We start from the raw sequence: 17210 nt of genomic DNA on the forward strand, positions 1-17210 counted from the left end.
CTATTGTTTACTAAGATAAAATTCACATTATCACTGTATTTCAATGTAACTACATTTTATTACATTTTAAAAGAACTGAATTGTACTAATAGCCCAAAAGTGAGCTGATTTCTTTGAATCTGGAGAGCTCACTAGGCCAGTAGTAACTTGTTACAACCTCAGCAGCTGTTATCCATTCTCTTGTTGCATGCTCAACTGACCAGGAAACTGTTGAGCCATTTCATTATCTCCTGAATTCTCCTTCCAGTCAACTTCTGCACACTGGCAGAATTCCCCCCCACTTGAAATAAAGTGAGTATTAAAGGGAAAAAAAGAGCCAACAACTCTGGGAGCACTAGAATACTTTACAATTATTATCTCAGTATAACAAATGTTTTGCCTAGTTCCTGACTATGTACTATTTCAACAGTAGTGGGGGAAAAAAGAACTTAAATTTAAGTTCCATGAGGGCAGGGTCTTTGTCACACTCACGTCTATAACCTCAGATCTAAACAGTGCCTGGCACATGTGCAGGTACTCTTTAAGAATTTGTAGGTAAATGAATGAAAGCATCTGTTATCCATAAAATTTTAAATTTGTATAACTTGTACCTTTGTCCCAGAAATCTCATTTTTAGAAGTCTGTATTCAGATGAATAAGGAGGACATTTTTACAAGTCTCTATATTTAGATAAATTTGGAGGACATTTTTACAAGTATATTTACTACAGTACTTTCTGTAATCATATAAAATTGGAGAAAATCTTGAGGAAGGTAAATTTATGGTACATCCATACTATGCAATACTCTGCAGATGTTTTACATAAGATGAGGAAGCTCTTTATATAATGAGAAGCAAGTATGTCCACAATACATACAATGGGGTATTACTCAGTCAAAAAGGAAGGAAATTCTAATCCATACATGGATGAACCTTGAAGACCTTCTGCTGAATGAAATAAACTAGTCACAAAAGGACAAATACTATCTAATTCCACTTATATGAGATATCCAAAGTAGTCAAATTCATAGCGACATAAAGTAGACTGGTGGTTGCCAGAGGCTGGGGAAGAGAAGAATGAGGAGTTACTGTTCAACAGGCAGAGTTTCAGTTTTCCAAGATGAAAAAAGTTCTGGAGATAGATGATGGTGATGGTCATAAAACAATATGAATGTAGTTAATGCCACTGAACTGTGCATGTAAAAACGGTTAAGATGACAAATGTCATGTTTCTTTACCATAATCTTTAAAAATTAAGAAAAGAAACAAAGCACTCTGGAGGTTTCATGAAATTCACTATAAAGTGCCACTTACTAAGTAAAATGAACAGTTTTAAAAAATGGTTTCTGAGCAAATAAAAGAGATGACTTCACCTTGTCTTTTAATAAGATGTATTATTACAATAACTGAACTCCTTTCACAATGTGGTAAATTTTTTTTTCTACTTCTAAAATTTGATAAAACCTACTGTGTAGACATCATCAGACGATCAAAACAGTGGGTGACAACTCCTGACTTGAATTATATATTAGTGGAGAGGAAGAGCAGAGTTAGAAGATAAAACCAGGATGCATGTGACTAGGAAAGAAGGCAGGGCATGAAAAACTGCCCCAAGAGCTCTACAGTGTGTTGTGGAGTAAGTACAGAGAAAGCAAAGATCCCACCTGGCTGAGGACACAGGTATTATAAACAGGAGAGTCATTCACTCAACCATCTAGAAAGTCCTTAATATGTGCAAGGCACTATTCTAGATGCCTGGGATCTCTGAATGAATGGAATAACACTAATCTCTGCCGTTGTGGAGTGTGATTCTAGCTCAGAGTGTGGTAAAAGAACAATAAATAATAAACAGAATAAATAAGTAAATAAGACAGAGCAACATTAGAGGGACTGAACAGGACAGGGGCTTCCCAGGTGGCTCAGTGGTAAAAGAATACACCTGTCGAAGGAGGAGATGCTGGTTCGATCCCTGGGTTGGGAAGATACCCTGGAGGAGGAAATGGCAACCCACTCCAGTATTCTTGCCTGGAGAATCCCACGGACAGAGGAGCCTGGCAGACCTACAGTCCATGAGATCACAAAGAGTCGGACACGACTTAGCGACTGAGCAGTCATGCTTGACCAGGATTTGCTTCAGTGACCTGACACGTTAGCAAAAGACTCGAAGGAAGTGAGTATTTGAGACTGACCTCACTTGAGAATTGCTTGAACAGATATAAATAGAGAACAAGAAATAATATGTGATATATTTAGACAAAGGGAGTGAAGCTAGCTTGGCTGAAGCATAACTAAATACTACAAAATAAACTATGTTCATAGGAGTATTTTTGTATATATCTGAAACTGCCCATATTAAAAAGACTAAAATAACGCTTAAAAAAACTGGATAAAATTAGTATTAAGTACTCACCCTTGGAGATTTTAATTCTACTTCTTCTCTTTCACTTTCACTGTTTGAATCAATATTTTCCTCAGGTTCACTCTTCACTTCTACTAAAGGCATTTCTTGATCTACTTTTGGAGCCTCCTCTTCCATGGATTCTTCTAAGTCTTTTTTTTCCTCTTTTACTTTTGGTTCATGGTGGTGAATAGTTCTGAACTGAATATTTGCAGAACGGCAGTACTCCTCAAAACCATAGAGATACCTAAACAAATGACATTTCATTTTAAGAAATCTTAGTCATTATATTTAATTTGATTACTATACATTAAATAAATATTTTTTGAAAAGTAAAACACAAGCCTTTTAATACAAAGTACTTTTCCTGTTACTGGTTTCTTGGTGTTTTATTCAGGATAGTAGAAATACTGACCAGAAAATAAAATTTCTTTCCTGAAAAATCTGAGCTTGTGATAATGGAACACAGCTATCACAGTTTTAATATGAAGGCTGTTCACTATAAAAGATACAATTCTAGAACATGTAATTTCAGACAATTAGAGATACTGCCTGTATCTCTAATTTTGAAAACAAAATCCAAACATGAAAAACAGAGTAAAGTAGACTTGTTGCATTGAAGTAACTTTCAATCACAGTATCTACTAACCTAAACCTTTTTATGTACTTTCTCTAACTTTAATGTTCTTTGACTGATGTGTTCTTACTTAACTGTTAACAAATTAAATGGAAAATATTCCTTGTAATTATGTATTCTTTGATGAATAAACTATACTACTTACTTTCTATAAGCAGTTTTTACATTGTAGGAAGCAGCTGAATTCAAAATAGGAATGCCAAGGTCCATATAAATTTGCTTCCATACAGCACCACTATCAATCTGGAAAATTAAGTTTTTATTTGTTAACGTTTGCAAAGGGAAATGATCTTTATACTAATATTCTATGTTCATTAAGAAAATGTGTTTATTACCTAAAGTACATATAACAGTGTAACGCTAGACAATTTTGATTTTCATTACAGTCTTACTTACATTGTCACATCCACCTTGATGATAAACCAGTCTGAAGAGCTTGAAGAGGTTGAGATCTTTATAGCCCAAAACAGGTGGTTTGTTGATTGGAGTACCTTTTTAATATTTAAGAGCCGAAATACAATGTTAATTTCAATGGAAAATACTAAGTTGAAAACAAAGCTTATCAATTTCTAATTTCCCAAATATCATTAATCAGAGGCATATATTTTAAAGATGCTCAAATTATGTAAGACAACACAAAATATTCTCCATATTCTTTATACAGCACTGTGGTGATCTTTAGATTTATTATACTTCCAGAACTAGTAAAATCACCTCTCTAACTGCCACTGAATTTGGATAAAACTGAATCAAACCTTGGGCCTGCAAGGTGTAGCCAATAATGCTGCTGCTTCAAGAAGCCTGGGCAAAAACACACACAATGAAAAGGGCACATTTTAGGCCATGGTTTCATTTTAGTGCTTTAACACAAATGTTAAGACTGTTGGTAGTAATCTGAAGGATCACTTCTGAAGGCCACAAAATGTCTACGACCAATGTATCTGAGGATTTCCAAGGACTGATGTAATGTCACCAACTATGATTTATAAAGGCTCTATTTCTTCTAACTTTATTAGAAATCCTACTCTATTTAGATAGAAGCTAATCCATTATGTTTAATTTGTTGAGACCAAGGGTCAGACTAGATTATTTGCCACAAAAACAGCATTAGTAAATAATGGGTATGTAGATTTACATTATGACTGCTCACTTTCTGTTACTCAATTATTACTATAATATTTTCTGGTTTTATAAGTCTCAAGGAGATAAAATTTAACTATATCACAACTACTTTTCCTCTACATTTGCACTCAAAATAGATATTAGTAGTTATAGTATCTATTTGTACTCAAAATAGATACTAGTAGTACTAACAGTAGTAGTAGTAATAAAGTAGATGTCTTTATTCCCAATACTTAGTTATTATTATTAGCTATAACTGATTCTTAGGCTTGAAATACAAATCCATATACCCATGCTTTAAGCAAAAATGATACATAAACATAGAACATAAAACAGTAAAAAAAAAAAACATCTACCTTTTGGGTTGAGGGGAGACACAATGCTGCACTAGTTCCCAGATCAGGGATTGAACTTGGGCCCATGACAGCAAAAGCACCATGTCCTAAACACTGGACTGTCAGGGAATTCCTAGAAATGTCTATTTTAAAACAATAAGCATGAAAATACCTCTGTCTTCCATAAACTTATAAAGCTGTTGGAGGAAGTTGTCCCTCTCTTCAGGATCAGGTTCTTCCTCAGGCTGCAAAGGTAAAAGACAATAAATGTATAGAACAACGAATAGAAGGAGGATATACTGCCCTCTTTTTTTTTTTTAGTAAACCCCCAATTTTACTGAACCCAGAAAATATGAATTTTTTTTCAAAATCCTATGTCAGATTTTAATTCATACTGTGATACAGCTAGTTTGATGCAACCGTCAAGAAACACAGTCTCTACTCTTTACTCAATCTATCACTTGAAACTTCCCTTCAATTCTCACCATGGGGACTAAGGTTAGCCATGCGGAAAAGGTTCTGGAATGGAGTGAGAATGTTTTTACCTCATTTGTTGTTTTTTAAAAAAATCCTCAAAATACCATGTGTTCCGAGTGAATATATTGATAGATGAGCATAATAATTACAAACATGTTACTTTCAAGTAATCCACATACATTAACCTTTGTTACTGTTGAATGAATATAAACTAGAGGCAGAAAAGTCACATGGCAAAGGTTATTTGTTTGGATTGCACAATGTTTTAGAGAAACTTAAATGAGCCACATAAATTTTATTTTGTCTCAGACTCCACGAGTCCCTCTTGCTTCACAGTAGCCTGCTTTTCTCATTTGTCTTTCATGCACGGCTTCTGTAGTTGACTTTGCAACCCTTTAAAATAGAACAATGAACATTACTTCTTAGGGACAGAAACTAAATACACACTAAAATTTAGCTCTATGGAAAAAAAAAAACTAATGGAAACATTCATGCAGAAACAACTATTCCTACAAATACCTATTTGTTTGTTGTTTTACTAATTATAGAAACCTAATCATTTCTTCTTATACAGACAAATGGATTATGGATTTTAATAAAATATTTCCCTTTCTGGTAGACTACTTAAAAACTGATATTTGGGAAAATTCTTACATTTAACAATACTATGGAGAAACAAAGAAAACATGGATATATATATTTCTTCCATATACATAATCATAATTTAACTTCAGAGTACCACTATTTTTGTGTTCCAAAAGAATTCAAAGCCATACTCAAAGCAAAGGCAGTGTCAAGCAATAAACATTGAGAGCTCACAAGTTCAGAGAGCAATAAGCTCATTAAAGTCATGTATTTTCAAAAAATTTTGAATAGCTAATATGTAGTTGATTAAAATATATTTTTAAAAATCATGCCATCTAGGTCAATTAAATATATAATTTTTAAAAAGCATCAGGCAATCAAGGGAAAGGGAGTAAGATCTTTTAGTACAATCTTGTTTTTTCTTTTATTACATTAAGAATGATTTCTAACATTGGAGTAGTTTCACTTTAATAAAATATAAGAAACTTAAGTCAAAGTTCTAGTAAGCCTCAAAATTTAGCAATATACAGACTTTATAATCACTACAGAGTTAACAGAGGTGTTTACTAAATGCTCAAACCAACAGGTGGCAATTTTTCCCCAAATGAATTAAAAAATTTTGCTTTTGCACTTTTTTTTTTTCAATTTGTTTCTTTCTGGCTGTACTGTTTTTGTTGCTACATAGGCTTTTCTCTAGGTGCAGTGCACCAGCTTCTCACTGCAGTGACTTCTACTGTTGCAGAGCATGGGCTCTAGGGCACACGGGCTTCAGCAGTCGTGGCACGTGGGCTCGGTAGTTGGGGCTCCCAAGCTCTAGAGCACAAAACACTCAGTACTTGTGGGGTATAGGCTTAGTTGCTCCACAGTATGTGGGATCTTCCTGGATCAGGGACTGGACTCATGTCTCCTGCAATGGCAGATGGACTCTTCACCACTAAGCACCAGGGAAGCCCCCTTTGCAAGGTTATTAAAACAACTGTCAATGAGTTAACTCAACTGAGTAATCTGGCAGCCTATAAATTATTTCAGATGTGAATTTTAAGGAATTCTGGTAGGGGGAAAAACAAAACAACTTATACCAGACTGGCTCTATGCTTTGCCTGTCCCTCATAATCATAATAGTCTCTCCTCAGACTAATACCTCATTTTTAGTATTTATCATCTTACAGAATTTAAAGAAGACTGTTGTATCCAGTACATGTAAAAAGCAAATCTTTTTTTTTTAAAAAGACACTGATTTGAAAACAAAGTTTCTTCTAAAAGCAAGTAAATAAAATGAACCCATCAAATGCAAACTTGACATTCATTAAGTTTTACCAAACATCTGATAAATTTTTAATGCTGAAGAATATAGCTTTATAGATAAAAAGTTAATAATTTAAATTTATTGGAATTAAAAGTTAGTGACTATCAAGAGTGCTTTATGTCCATGAGAAACCATGGCCCTAAAACTGCTAAGTACAGAATGCAGTCATCAGGTGTAAAAACAAGATATAAATGAATAAAGAATTTAAGTTAAAAGCAACTGCCTGAGAGAAAATCTATTTCAAGTAAAAAATATAAGATGAGGTTATATACAAAGTTTTACATTTATCTGATGGGTCTTTGTAAAAATCAAAATTGCTTAATCTAATAAGTAATTCTTACACAATCACTTTTTAAAAATTAGCTATCTTGTTAGTCACCTTAGAGTAAAATTGCATATGGTAGAAAAACAATGTCTCCAACTAGAAGACTCTGCCTTTAAGACTAGAATATTAGGGCTTGTGTTTGCTATCACAGAGTGCTTTCTCTGCTCACAGTATTCTCACACCTACAGGGTCTATCTCCTGGTCAGGAGCCAGAGAGTGCTGCCTCCCTCAAGGGTTTTGGAGTTGGAGTCATAATAATGGGAGGTGGAGTACACTAGACTGCTGATGAGCCTTCTTCCCTTCATTTAATCAAACGTGTGAAGCTAACTATGCATCCAGTAAAACGTCAGCAATAGAGAGTTAAGGATATAGAAGAGGCATGAATATGATCATAATTTCCAGGAACTTACAATTTTAGTTACTTGCAATAGACACTACCTGGTATTACAGGTAGCTGTGTATCTATCTGTCCAACTCTCGGTGACCTTTTGGACTGCAGTGCGCCAGGCTACTCTGTCCATGGGATTTTCCAGGCAAGAATACTGGAGCAGGTTGCCATTTCCTCCTCCAGGTATCTTCCCAACCCAGGGATCAGACCGTCATCTCTCACACTGCAGGTGGATTCTTTACTGCTGAGCCATCAGGGAAACCCTAGCTACTATTATTTTATGAAATTTCTAACTTTGAATAGTATTTCTTCAAATACAGCTCAAACATTTTTGATCATGATGAATCACAGACTTCTGCCACAAGTAAAATGAGAAGGCACTTTTGGCCTTCCACTTTGGGGCCTCAAGTCTAGCAGGAGGTGGAGAAATATAAAACCAGTCAATTCAACAAAATGTGACATGTCATGCTATGGTTTGTTAGATGATATACTAGAGAATCAAAATTGGACACTGTGCATAGATATGAGGTTTGAGAGAGCTAAATAAGAATTAGGTCAGAGTTATATTTTTAAAAGTTCTCTGCCAAGAATAAGTTTGATGGATTGGAAGGGAAACGGGAGTTACTGTCACAGTCTGCAATGAGGAGAATCAGTGCCTGAATGAGTCTTGCCGCCTGATGATGGAAAGATGAAACCTCCCCCTGAAAGAAAGAGTAAGAGAGCACGCAGGAGAGTGAGAGAGAAGTGTTGATGCTGAGTTTGTTTGTACTCCTCAAAGTTTCAATGTGTTAAAATACTCAGGAAGTTCCATGAGGTTAAAGACAAGCTGATTTTAGTCACAATTTTATTATCAATGACTGGCATTTAGTTTTATTTATTATGTTGTGCCCGAAGATTAATTTATTCCATGAGGTTAAATACAAGCTGATTTTAGTCACAATTTTATTATCAATGACTGGCATTTAGTTTTATTTATTATTTTGGGCCCTAAGATTAATTTATTCCAAGAGGAATCCCATTTTTATATACTTAGTTTAAAAAAACCCACTTCAATGCAGTACAGAGAATAGACTGGAGCAGGGAAAGCACGGACAGATGCGGGAAGAACAAGCTGCTATTGTAGCAGTCTAGCTAGGTGAAAGAGAGCGGCTTGGACTAGGGTGACAGACTAGAAAGAGGCAAGAGTGAGAAGATTAAGGTGACTTTCATTTATCTAGCTTGAGTAATTAGGTGAATGGTGCTTCCATTCAAATGAATTAGGAACAAACAGGGAAAGGACAGGTTTTGGGGATGAGTGCAGTCTTGCACATATTGAGTCTGAGGACTTACAAAATATGAAGAAATCCTCACTGAAAGTTTAATAGAAATGTCTGGAGCTAAAAAGAGATATAAAAGCCAGAAACTAATATAACATTGTAAAGCAACTATACTCCAATAAAAATTAATTTTAAAAAGGACATGAGACATCACGTGCACTGATACACATATAAATTTGGAGTCAATACATCATTTAGTTAGGAAGTAAACCAGAAAGGAAAGAATCTGAGCAAACTCCATGAGACAGTGAAGGACCGAGGAGCCTGGCGTGCTGCAGTCCATGGGGTCACAGAGTTGAATGTGACTTAGCAACTGAACAACAATGAAGAGCAAAACAAGAAAAAAATGTAATATCATGTATGTCAGCTGATTTTAGAAGGCAGGCAAGTCAAAGATGCTGAATACTACTAAGGAGTCAAATGAAATCATGATAAAATTTTATTGGACTTAGCACAAAAATTTGTTGAACTTGGCACAAAAATTTGTTGGAGGTCACTAGTGACCTCAGTAAAGCTGTTTTAGGTGTGGTAAAGTACAAGAGGCACTACAGGAAAACAGAACAGTGTATAGAACTCTGAGCCATCTGGCCATAAGGTGGAGGGGTTGGTGGAAGGAGTCTGTGCAGTTCCCAGAAGGTTGGAAGAGATGTAAGCATGTTTTAAAAGGCTAATAAGAAGAATACAACAGAAAGGAATAGATAAAAGATGCTGGGAAGAAAAGGGATACATCACAGTCTAAGACAAGAAGAAGGGAATGAGATCCAGAGCATAAAAAGAGGGACTCATCTTACAGAAGAGGACAACATATTATTAACTGTACATTAAGCAAAGAAGAGCAGGCAGGTATGGTTTAGAGCTGGCTCCCAGTGTGAAGTTCCTAATCTCTTTCCTAAGTGAGCAGAGTAGGGGTAGGGTTGTTGGCATAAAGGAGATAATGATTATAGAAACTGAGAACTGACTAATGGTGTTGAAGACCCAAGGAAATTTGTTAACGATAAAATTTACAGTTGTATCATTCTTCTCTGTAGGGTACACTTAAATAGAAAATTTAAAAAACCACATATCATGCATGATACATTCATTGTATAGTAAGACACTGTTTCATAATTTCAGAAAACAGTTTAACAACCACTTGCCTATAACAAATTAGTAATTTCTCCCACCCCATTTGAAAAGGTTCACTCATCTTACTTTCAGTCATCAAGCTGTAGCTCGGATGCTATTAAATCTAAGGCTTTAAACTCAGTTATACTACCGTAACTGTAAGTCACATTTTTCTATAAATGCATAAAAATGTAGCAGTATCTGTGTGTACAAATGTGCAATCCTCATTAATCTGATTAGGTGATTCTAACTTGGTTAGAGTTTTATACTAGCATTGTGGAAAAAAAGGTTGTACTAAATACATCAGGTCACTTTTGCTTGCTTAATAGGCTAAACTTTAGCAAATAAGTTATATTTGAATGCAAGCTAAATTTTCACTTATTTATTGAAAACTGGCTTTATAAGACTCGCTTAGAAATACTTAGTTGACAGCTGAAGTTATTAGATATACCTAAAATAGTAACATTACCTTTAAATTTTTCTATCAATTTTATTGATTTAACAGTATTTTTCTGAGTTATCAAGCATTTACTATAGGTTTATACCTAAAGTGATCTTGAATGATCACTAACAAATGCCTTTATGGTTTATCTAAAAAAGGCATAAACACACACAAATAACACTTGATTTAAGTACTCAAATTTCCATGAGTTAAAAAAATCAGGCACTTATATGGTTTTTATAATAGCGGAATATAATCCTAGGAATTCAAAGTAACAGTGATTTTTAGAAATTCAACAATTGGAAAAATGTGAACCAATACTTCTAAACAAAAAAGAGCATTTTTATAAAAATTCACTAAATTCAAATTTTCATTACTAAGTATGAAAGCAGAGAAGATTTTTGGGAGGTTCCAACATATAAGCCTACCTATAGCAAATCAAAAGGATAAAAGAGCTAAGAGTAGTCAAAGTCAGTCTTCTAAACAATCACCTATTTATTTTATTCTTAGACAACTGTCCTACATTGATCCAAAGTGAATATAAGTTGGGAGTATATGAATACCTGATATCACTGTTTGTGTTTACACTGACTTTTCAGTTTCAAAATTCAAAAGAAAATTCAGTAATATCTTTTCTAATATAAAAATGTCTTGACAAAAGACATTTTAGTAATACCCACAAAAATATTCTCCAGAATCTTTTTCAATATAATTATCAATAAGTTAAAGTCATCAATATAGATAGGAACTAACTTCCTATCAGACTCTCAAGCCTCTTCCTACTCAGTAACAATATGAAATATGTATATTATACTCAAATCCTAAACCACTAATGCTCAGAAATTCAAAATAATATTAAGTAAAAAAGATGCTCCTCCATGGTAAATCTCAAATTTCCTTATTAAGGCTATGTTAGGTTACTCATAGTATCAAATATAAAAACAATGTCCACTGCCCATTAGCACTGCAGAAGTGTCTAACACTTGTTTGATTCTACTGCATAAAATTTACAAACACCAAATGGCAGGATAAAGTACTGTTATAGTGGTTATAAAAGCTCTTTTTTTTTAATCATTGTAAAGCAATATTAAATCTTCATGAAAAGCACAGAGTAACTAAATTTTGGAAGAATGAAATATAATGTAACGTAACAGCCTAGCCTCACTCATGTAGTAAAGGCCTATAATGACTAAGCCAGGTAGGCCCTGGCTTATCAGATTTTAATTCCCTTTTATACCATACCCATTTTTTTCCTTTGCTAAATACAGATTAAAATGCTTTTCAGTTTTACAATACATCAAATTTTAAAAATTACTGTTCAAGACAGGTTAGAATGATTCAGCATCCAAAGCTTAAATCCAAGAGCATGAAATGCAGCTGATTTTTTTTCCCAAAGCAACCAAAATCTCAGAAGAAAATCTACTTGTATAGCCACAGAAAATGAAGAAATTAGTTTCATTAGGCAATACAATAAAGCACATGCTAAGAAAATTAAGATATGAAAAATAGTTTTAAATTATCATATAATCAGTGACCATATTTTGTGATTTTGCTTTTTCTTTTTCAGTAGATGAAAAGCATCTTGGTTCACTTAATCTAAACAGGTTCATAATTAAAGTAATAGATTTTAAGAAGACATTCTCCTTACAAAGGTCCTTACCTTTTAAAATTTCTTTACTTACTACCTGCAAACAATAGGTAGCCTGCCTCTGCTCTTCAGTCTTTTTCACTAACATTTACTCACAGCTTAAATAAAACATTATGACCTTTATGAAATTAATAGCTATAATAGGAGCACTATTTATTACTTACTATTTTAGGGCCATCATCTTTAACCTTACTACAAAGCCTTTTTAAACCTCTTTGTTTAAAATTTCAGGGTTTTTTTTTGGGGGGGGGCAGGGAAGGAGTAGGAAAAATGCATTTTGAAAGGGATACCAATTAAAAGTATTAACAAAAATAAAGAGACTAATGTATTTCAGTATTTTGTAACATAAGATCCTAACTTCAACGTTAAAAAAAAAAAGGCAAACCCAGACTGCAACAGTTCACACCCTGAAAATGTGGCCTATTTACCCTGAAAACATATAATCTATAAATAAATACAGATAAAAATACAAAAATCACATTTAATATTTAGACTTCAAATCCTGAATTTTGCCAAACTGTCATTATCATTTTCATTTCAAAATCTATCTTGTATTTCAGAAAAATAGCCTTCATCCTCTAATATTCTAAAAATAGACTCCTACTGTCTCTTTTACATGAAACAATTAAGCTTAGTTACGAGTCCTACCATATCAGCCACATCATCAATATCTAAAATTCTTATTTAACCTCATTTTTGGCAATCAAAATGGTAACATATATATAAAAAAAAATCTTACCTATATGCTGCATTTTCTTTCACATGCAAAATGGTTAGATTCCCCTTCTACTTAATCAGTACAGTGTCTGAACATCTTTCAGTCTGACTTGCAAATATTTGCTTTCCCTCTTAGGGCATAGCATCCGCAGGGTTATACAGCACTACTTACATTCTCTTCCACATAAAAATCAGACATTACATGAAAGGAAAAGAAAGACAGCCCATTTCAAAGCATCTGGCAAACCTCCATTGGCAACCTGCCAAGCCTCTGCAAAACCTTCCTGTCTTTCCGAGCATGCTCACTTAAAACCAACAGCACGTTACTATGGCAACTCTGTAGGCAGCCTGTAAGTATGAACCGCCATTCTGATTTCAGAGTGCAAAAAACCAAATACTGCAGGGGAAGTAAAAGGAAAGAAACACTGTATACCCTGTATCACACACAAGTATACTCGTTTTGCTTTATAAATTCATATTTGTGTATCCAAGAAGAAACAAGCACTCCATGTTTTTTCGAAGCAAATATTTTTGATGCTCAAATAGGTCTTCTTTTTAAGTAAACTCATTCTCTTTGTCTGCCACCAAGCCCCTTTACCTCAAAACAGCCAAAAATATACTGAATAGTTTATACCACTTAGCAAAACACTGCTGAACAAAGAGACAGCAATATTCATGTAAGCAATTATGTGGAGCTTCATGAATGATTTCCTACAATTACATATACATTCTCAAAGAACACAGTGATATTACAAAGAAAACCATTAACATTTATAAAACAGACTCTGAATCTTCTCTATGATTTATCCAACTGCCAAACAAAATAGTCTTTCAGTTTAGATAGGATTTTTAAATCCCCATTATCCTTGAGATACTGTGAAATGTCTAAAAGAGCTGAGATTTCAAAGTTCAGACAAACCAGACCTGGTTCAAATCTCTGTTCTCCACATTTGAGCTCTGCCATCTTGGGAAAGTTACTTAACCTTTCTGATTCTCACTTTTCTGTTTAAAGTAGAATAGTAACAGTTATTCCATCTAGCAGTAATTTAAATGAGTTAACTAACACATGGAATATACCTAAAAGTTACATTGTCTTCCTCCTTGGTTATCTGGAAAAGATGTTAATAAATGCACTTGTTGCTCATTTAACCTGAAAAGTTCTTCTATGTAATCTCTTGTGTGTGTGTTAAGTTGCTTCAGTTGTGTCCAACTCTATGTGACTCTATGGACTGGACCGTAGCCTGCCAGGCTCCTCTGTCCATGGGATTCTCCAGGCAAGAATACTGGAGTGGGTTGCCATGCCCTTCCCCACGGCATCTTCCTGACCCAGGGATTAAACCCATGTCTCTTGTCTCCTGCATTGGCAGGCAGGTTCTTTACCACTAGCACCACCTGGGAAGCTCCTGTAATCTCTTACGCACTAAAAATTAGTTCTGATTTGCCTACTAAGAAAGCCGTAAAGATCCTCCTCCTCCAAATAAAGTTGAGCTAGAAAAAGACAACAACAAATAAACAATCTAACCATTGGGAAGATATCAGAAGGCATTATTTTTATAGAGTATTAAACTATTTCTATATGTTACAAACATGAAATTTCACCTACCATCTCTTCTTCTTCCTTTTTGGCCTCCTTTAACTTCTCTTCATCATTTTCTTCAGCTGGACCATCTTCATCATCACTACTGGATGATTCAAGGATTTCGCTTATATCCATTTTCCAATTATCAGGAACAACTCTAGTTTTTAAGAAGATGCTTGCTTTCTGCAGCCCTAAAAGTAAAAGCGTATTTCAGCATTTGTTATGCAATTAGCACCATAGAACAGAAAGCCATGACATTCAGAGTCAGAAGATCTGGATTCAAATTCAGCTATTACTTCTAAAATGATACCGTAAATCTAAATATATTTCATAAGTTACAATATTATATTAATGTTTATTTTTCTCTAGAGAATACTGTCAGAAATGTTCACAGTAAAACATAAAATGTATTACAGGTCAACTGCTTTATCTAGAAACTAAAAAAGGCATCAAAGAAGAAGAGATAACAACTCAAAACAGCTCAAATGGTGCCAGAAAATATTGTCTTGTTTTAGTCGCTAAATTTGCCATTTACAGCATCACACCATGAAATAATAGACTGAGTCAACCTTATTTTACCTGGTTTAGCAGAGAGCTCAGATTCAGGCAGACTGAGAATGTCTACTTCCTTGATATCCTTTCTTGCTATAGAATAACTAATTATAGAGAAGAATAAATGGGAGGGAAACCATTATTAAATAAGAATTATCACTTAAATAGTCATGTTAACACCTAGAAAATATAAATCTCAAAATCAAAATTACCTATAAATTATTTTTAAAAGACCATGTATACCCTAATTCTGAAAAAAAAAAGGGCCAGAGGTAATATAGGCAAAGCTAATATCTTAATTCTAAAGACGCACATACTCAAACTACACTAATTTGAGAGCCTCACATTTGTAATATTTCTATTTATGCAACCTTCTTGCACACAGAATGGGGTGGTTCAATCAGCATGGTATTTCCCTTATACTATTTTGATCTTTCATATTTCTCAAATTTACTATGCCATTTAGTAAGAACAATTCAACAGAAGGTAATACTAAATTTTTTTATCATTGTTAGATACATTACGGTATCAAATTTTTCACAGAGAATCACAACTCAATAAGCAGATAATTCTACAGCTTTTTAGAAAAAAGTAAAGTTGAGGTTAAGGAAGGCTTCTAAAAAATCTGACATTTTTTAAAATTAAATTTTACTGGAGTTCAAAATATGACTTTTAATCAGAAAAAAGTCAAAATAATTATTCTAGTAATATAAATCCCATTAAAAGTAAATTTCATTTTTCATAATATGAAATGGTACACGTGATAAAAATATAGAATTCTTACAATTAGGGAGAAAATCAATACTATACTTCATTTAAAAACTTTAAAAATATTACTCATATATTATTCAGTTTTATATAAAAATCAAGTAAAAAATAATCTACATTATAAAAAATGAAAAGATTTTAGGTAATAACTTCTTAGGTTCATAAAATGATTAAACCTTTAAAAATAAAGTTCTGATTTCCATTTTTTTCCTCCCAATGTAACACTATTAAGTGATTCATTACTCACAATTTAGAATCGATAAATGACCGAATTAAACACTGGTCTTTTTTCACTGTGATATCATCATTACAACTGGGAGATATTACCTGAAATATAAAATAAGAACATGTTCATCATTATTTTCTCTCTTCAAACAAAGAATGTATTTTCTAAAATAATAACCCTGGAAGCCCTAACTTCTTAAAAGGATCATATTTGACAAGAAATAGGCACACTGTCAATAATAAATTACTTACAAACTATCAATTTATAAGTTTTCTTTAGCATATTGGTTTTCTATATATTTAATTTATACTAATTAAATAATTAATTAATTGCCAGTCCATCCTAAAGGAAATCAGTCCTGAATATTCAGTGGAAGGACTGATGTTGAAGCTGAAACTCCAATACTTTGGCCACCTGATGCAAAGAACTGACTCATTTGAAAAGACCCTGATGCTGGAAAAAATTGAAGGCAGGAAGAGAAGGGGACAACAGAGGATGAGATGGTTGGATGGCATCACTGACTCCATGGACATGAGTTTGAGTAAACTCTGGAAGATGGTGATGGACAGGGAGGCCTGGCGTGCCGCAGTCCATGGGGTTGCAGAGAGCTGGACACTACTGAGAGACTGAACTGAACTGATATATTTAATTTACCCAGCCATTAAATTATAAAATGAATAACTAATGAAATATAAATAATAATGTGACCACTTTTTAAATATTAGGATTTATTCTAAGCCAAATAACAATTCATTTATTGTTTAAGACACAAAATGTATGAGCTATAATAAAAATAAGGCATATTATAATTTTTCAAAATATACTTGAATCAGGATCTATTTTGAAATCTGGCTGTTTAAAATAAGCACCTAAGTTCCCATTCTTACCAAGGCATGCACAGTTTTTAGTAATTAAACAGATCAGAGAAAATCTGAATAATGAACTTTCAAAGTTTTTAACATTGAAAAATAACAAATGTCTTAGCATTAGTAACTAACCAATCTATTTTTCTACAGTTCAGTATTAAAAATATTAAAGTCTAATAAATTGCTGAAATGTACCTGCTCCACAGTAGCCCCTCTGTGATAATCTAGCACCAACCACAGAACCTTATGCAAGATGGAAATGTTCTCTGTCTACACTGACCAATACAGAAACAATGAATCACATGGGAGTGAGCACCTTAAATGTGGCCAGTACAACTGAGAGACTGAAGTTTTTATTCTATTTAATATTAATTTAGTTAACAGTTTAAACTTAAATAGCCACATAGGACTCATGGCTATCATTAAACATTGTATCTCCA

At 33.7% G+C, this 17210-nt stretch overlaps 1 protein-coding gene across 5 annotated transcripts in view; it reads right to left on the reverse strand.

Moving 5' to 3' along the window:
• ARID4A (AT-rich interaction domain 4A) overlaps nucleotides 1-17210 on the reverse strand; it is a 58890-nt gene that overhangs the window by 23452 nt on the left and 18228 nt on the right. For all 5 annotated transcript variants that reach the window (XM_005685912.3, XM_013967207.2, XM_005685914.3 and 2 more), the window contains exons 9-15: nucleotides 15926-16005; nucleotides 14938-15014; nucleotides 14383-14549; nucleotides 4644-4716; nucleotides 3411-3505; nucleotides 3160-3257; nucleotides 2390-2624 (exon numbers count right to left, since the gene is read on the reverse strand). In XM_005685912.3, the coding sequence (XP_005685969.2) occupies nucleotides 2390-2624; nucleotides 3160-3257; nucleotides 3411-3505; nucleotides 4644-4716; nucleotides 14383-14549; nucleotides 14938-15014; nucleotides 15926-16005 (825 nt within the window). The remainder of the gene's footprint in view (nucleotides 1-2389; nucleotides 2625-3159; nucleotides 3258-3410; nucleotides 3506-4643; nucleotides 4717-14382; nucleotides 14550-14937; nucleotides 15015-15925; nucleotides 16006-17210) is intronic.

The sequence above is a fragment of the Capra hircus genome, chromosome 10 (assembly GCF_001704415.2).
Source record: "Capra hircus breed San Clemente chromosome 10, ASM170441v1, whole genome shotgun sequence".
NCBI classification, from domain to species: domain Eukaryota; kingdom Metazoa; phylum Chordata; class Mammalia; order Artiodactyla; family Bovidae; genus Capra; species Capra hircus.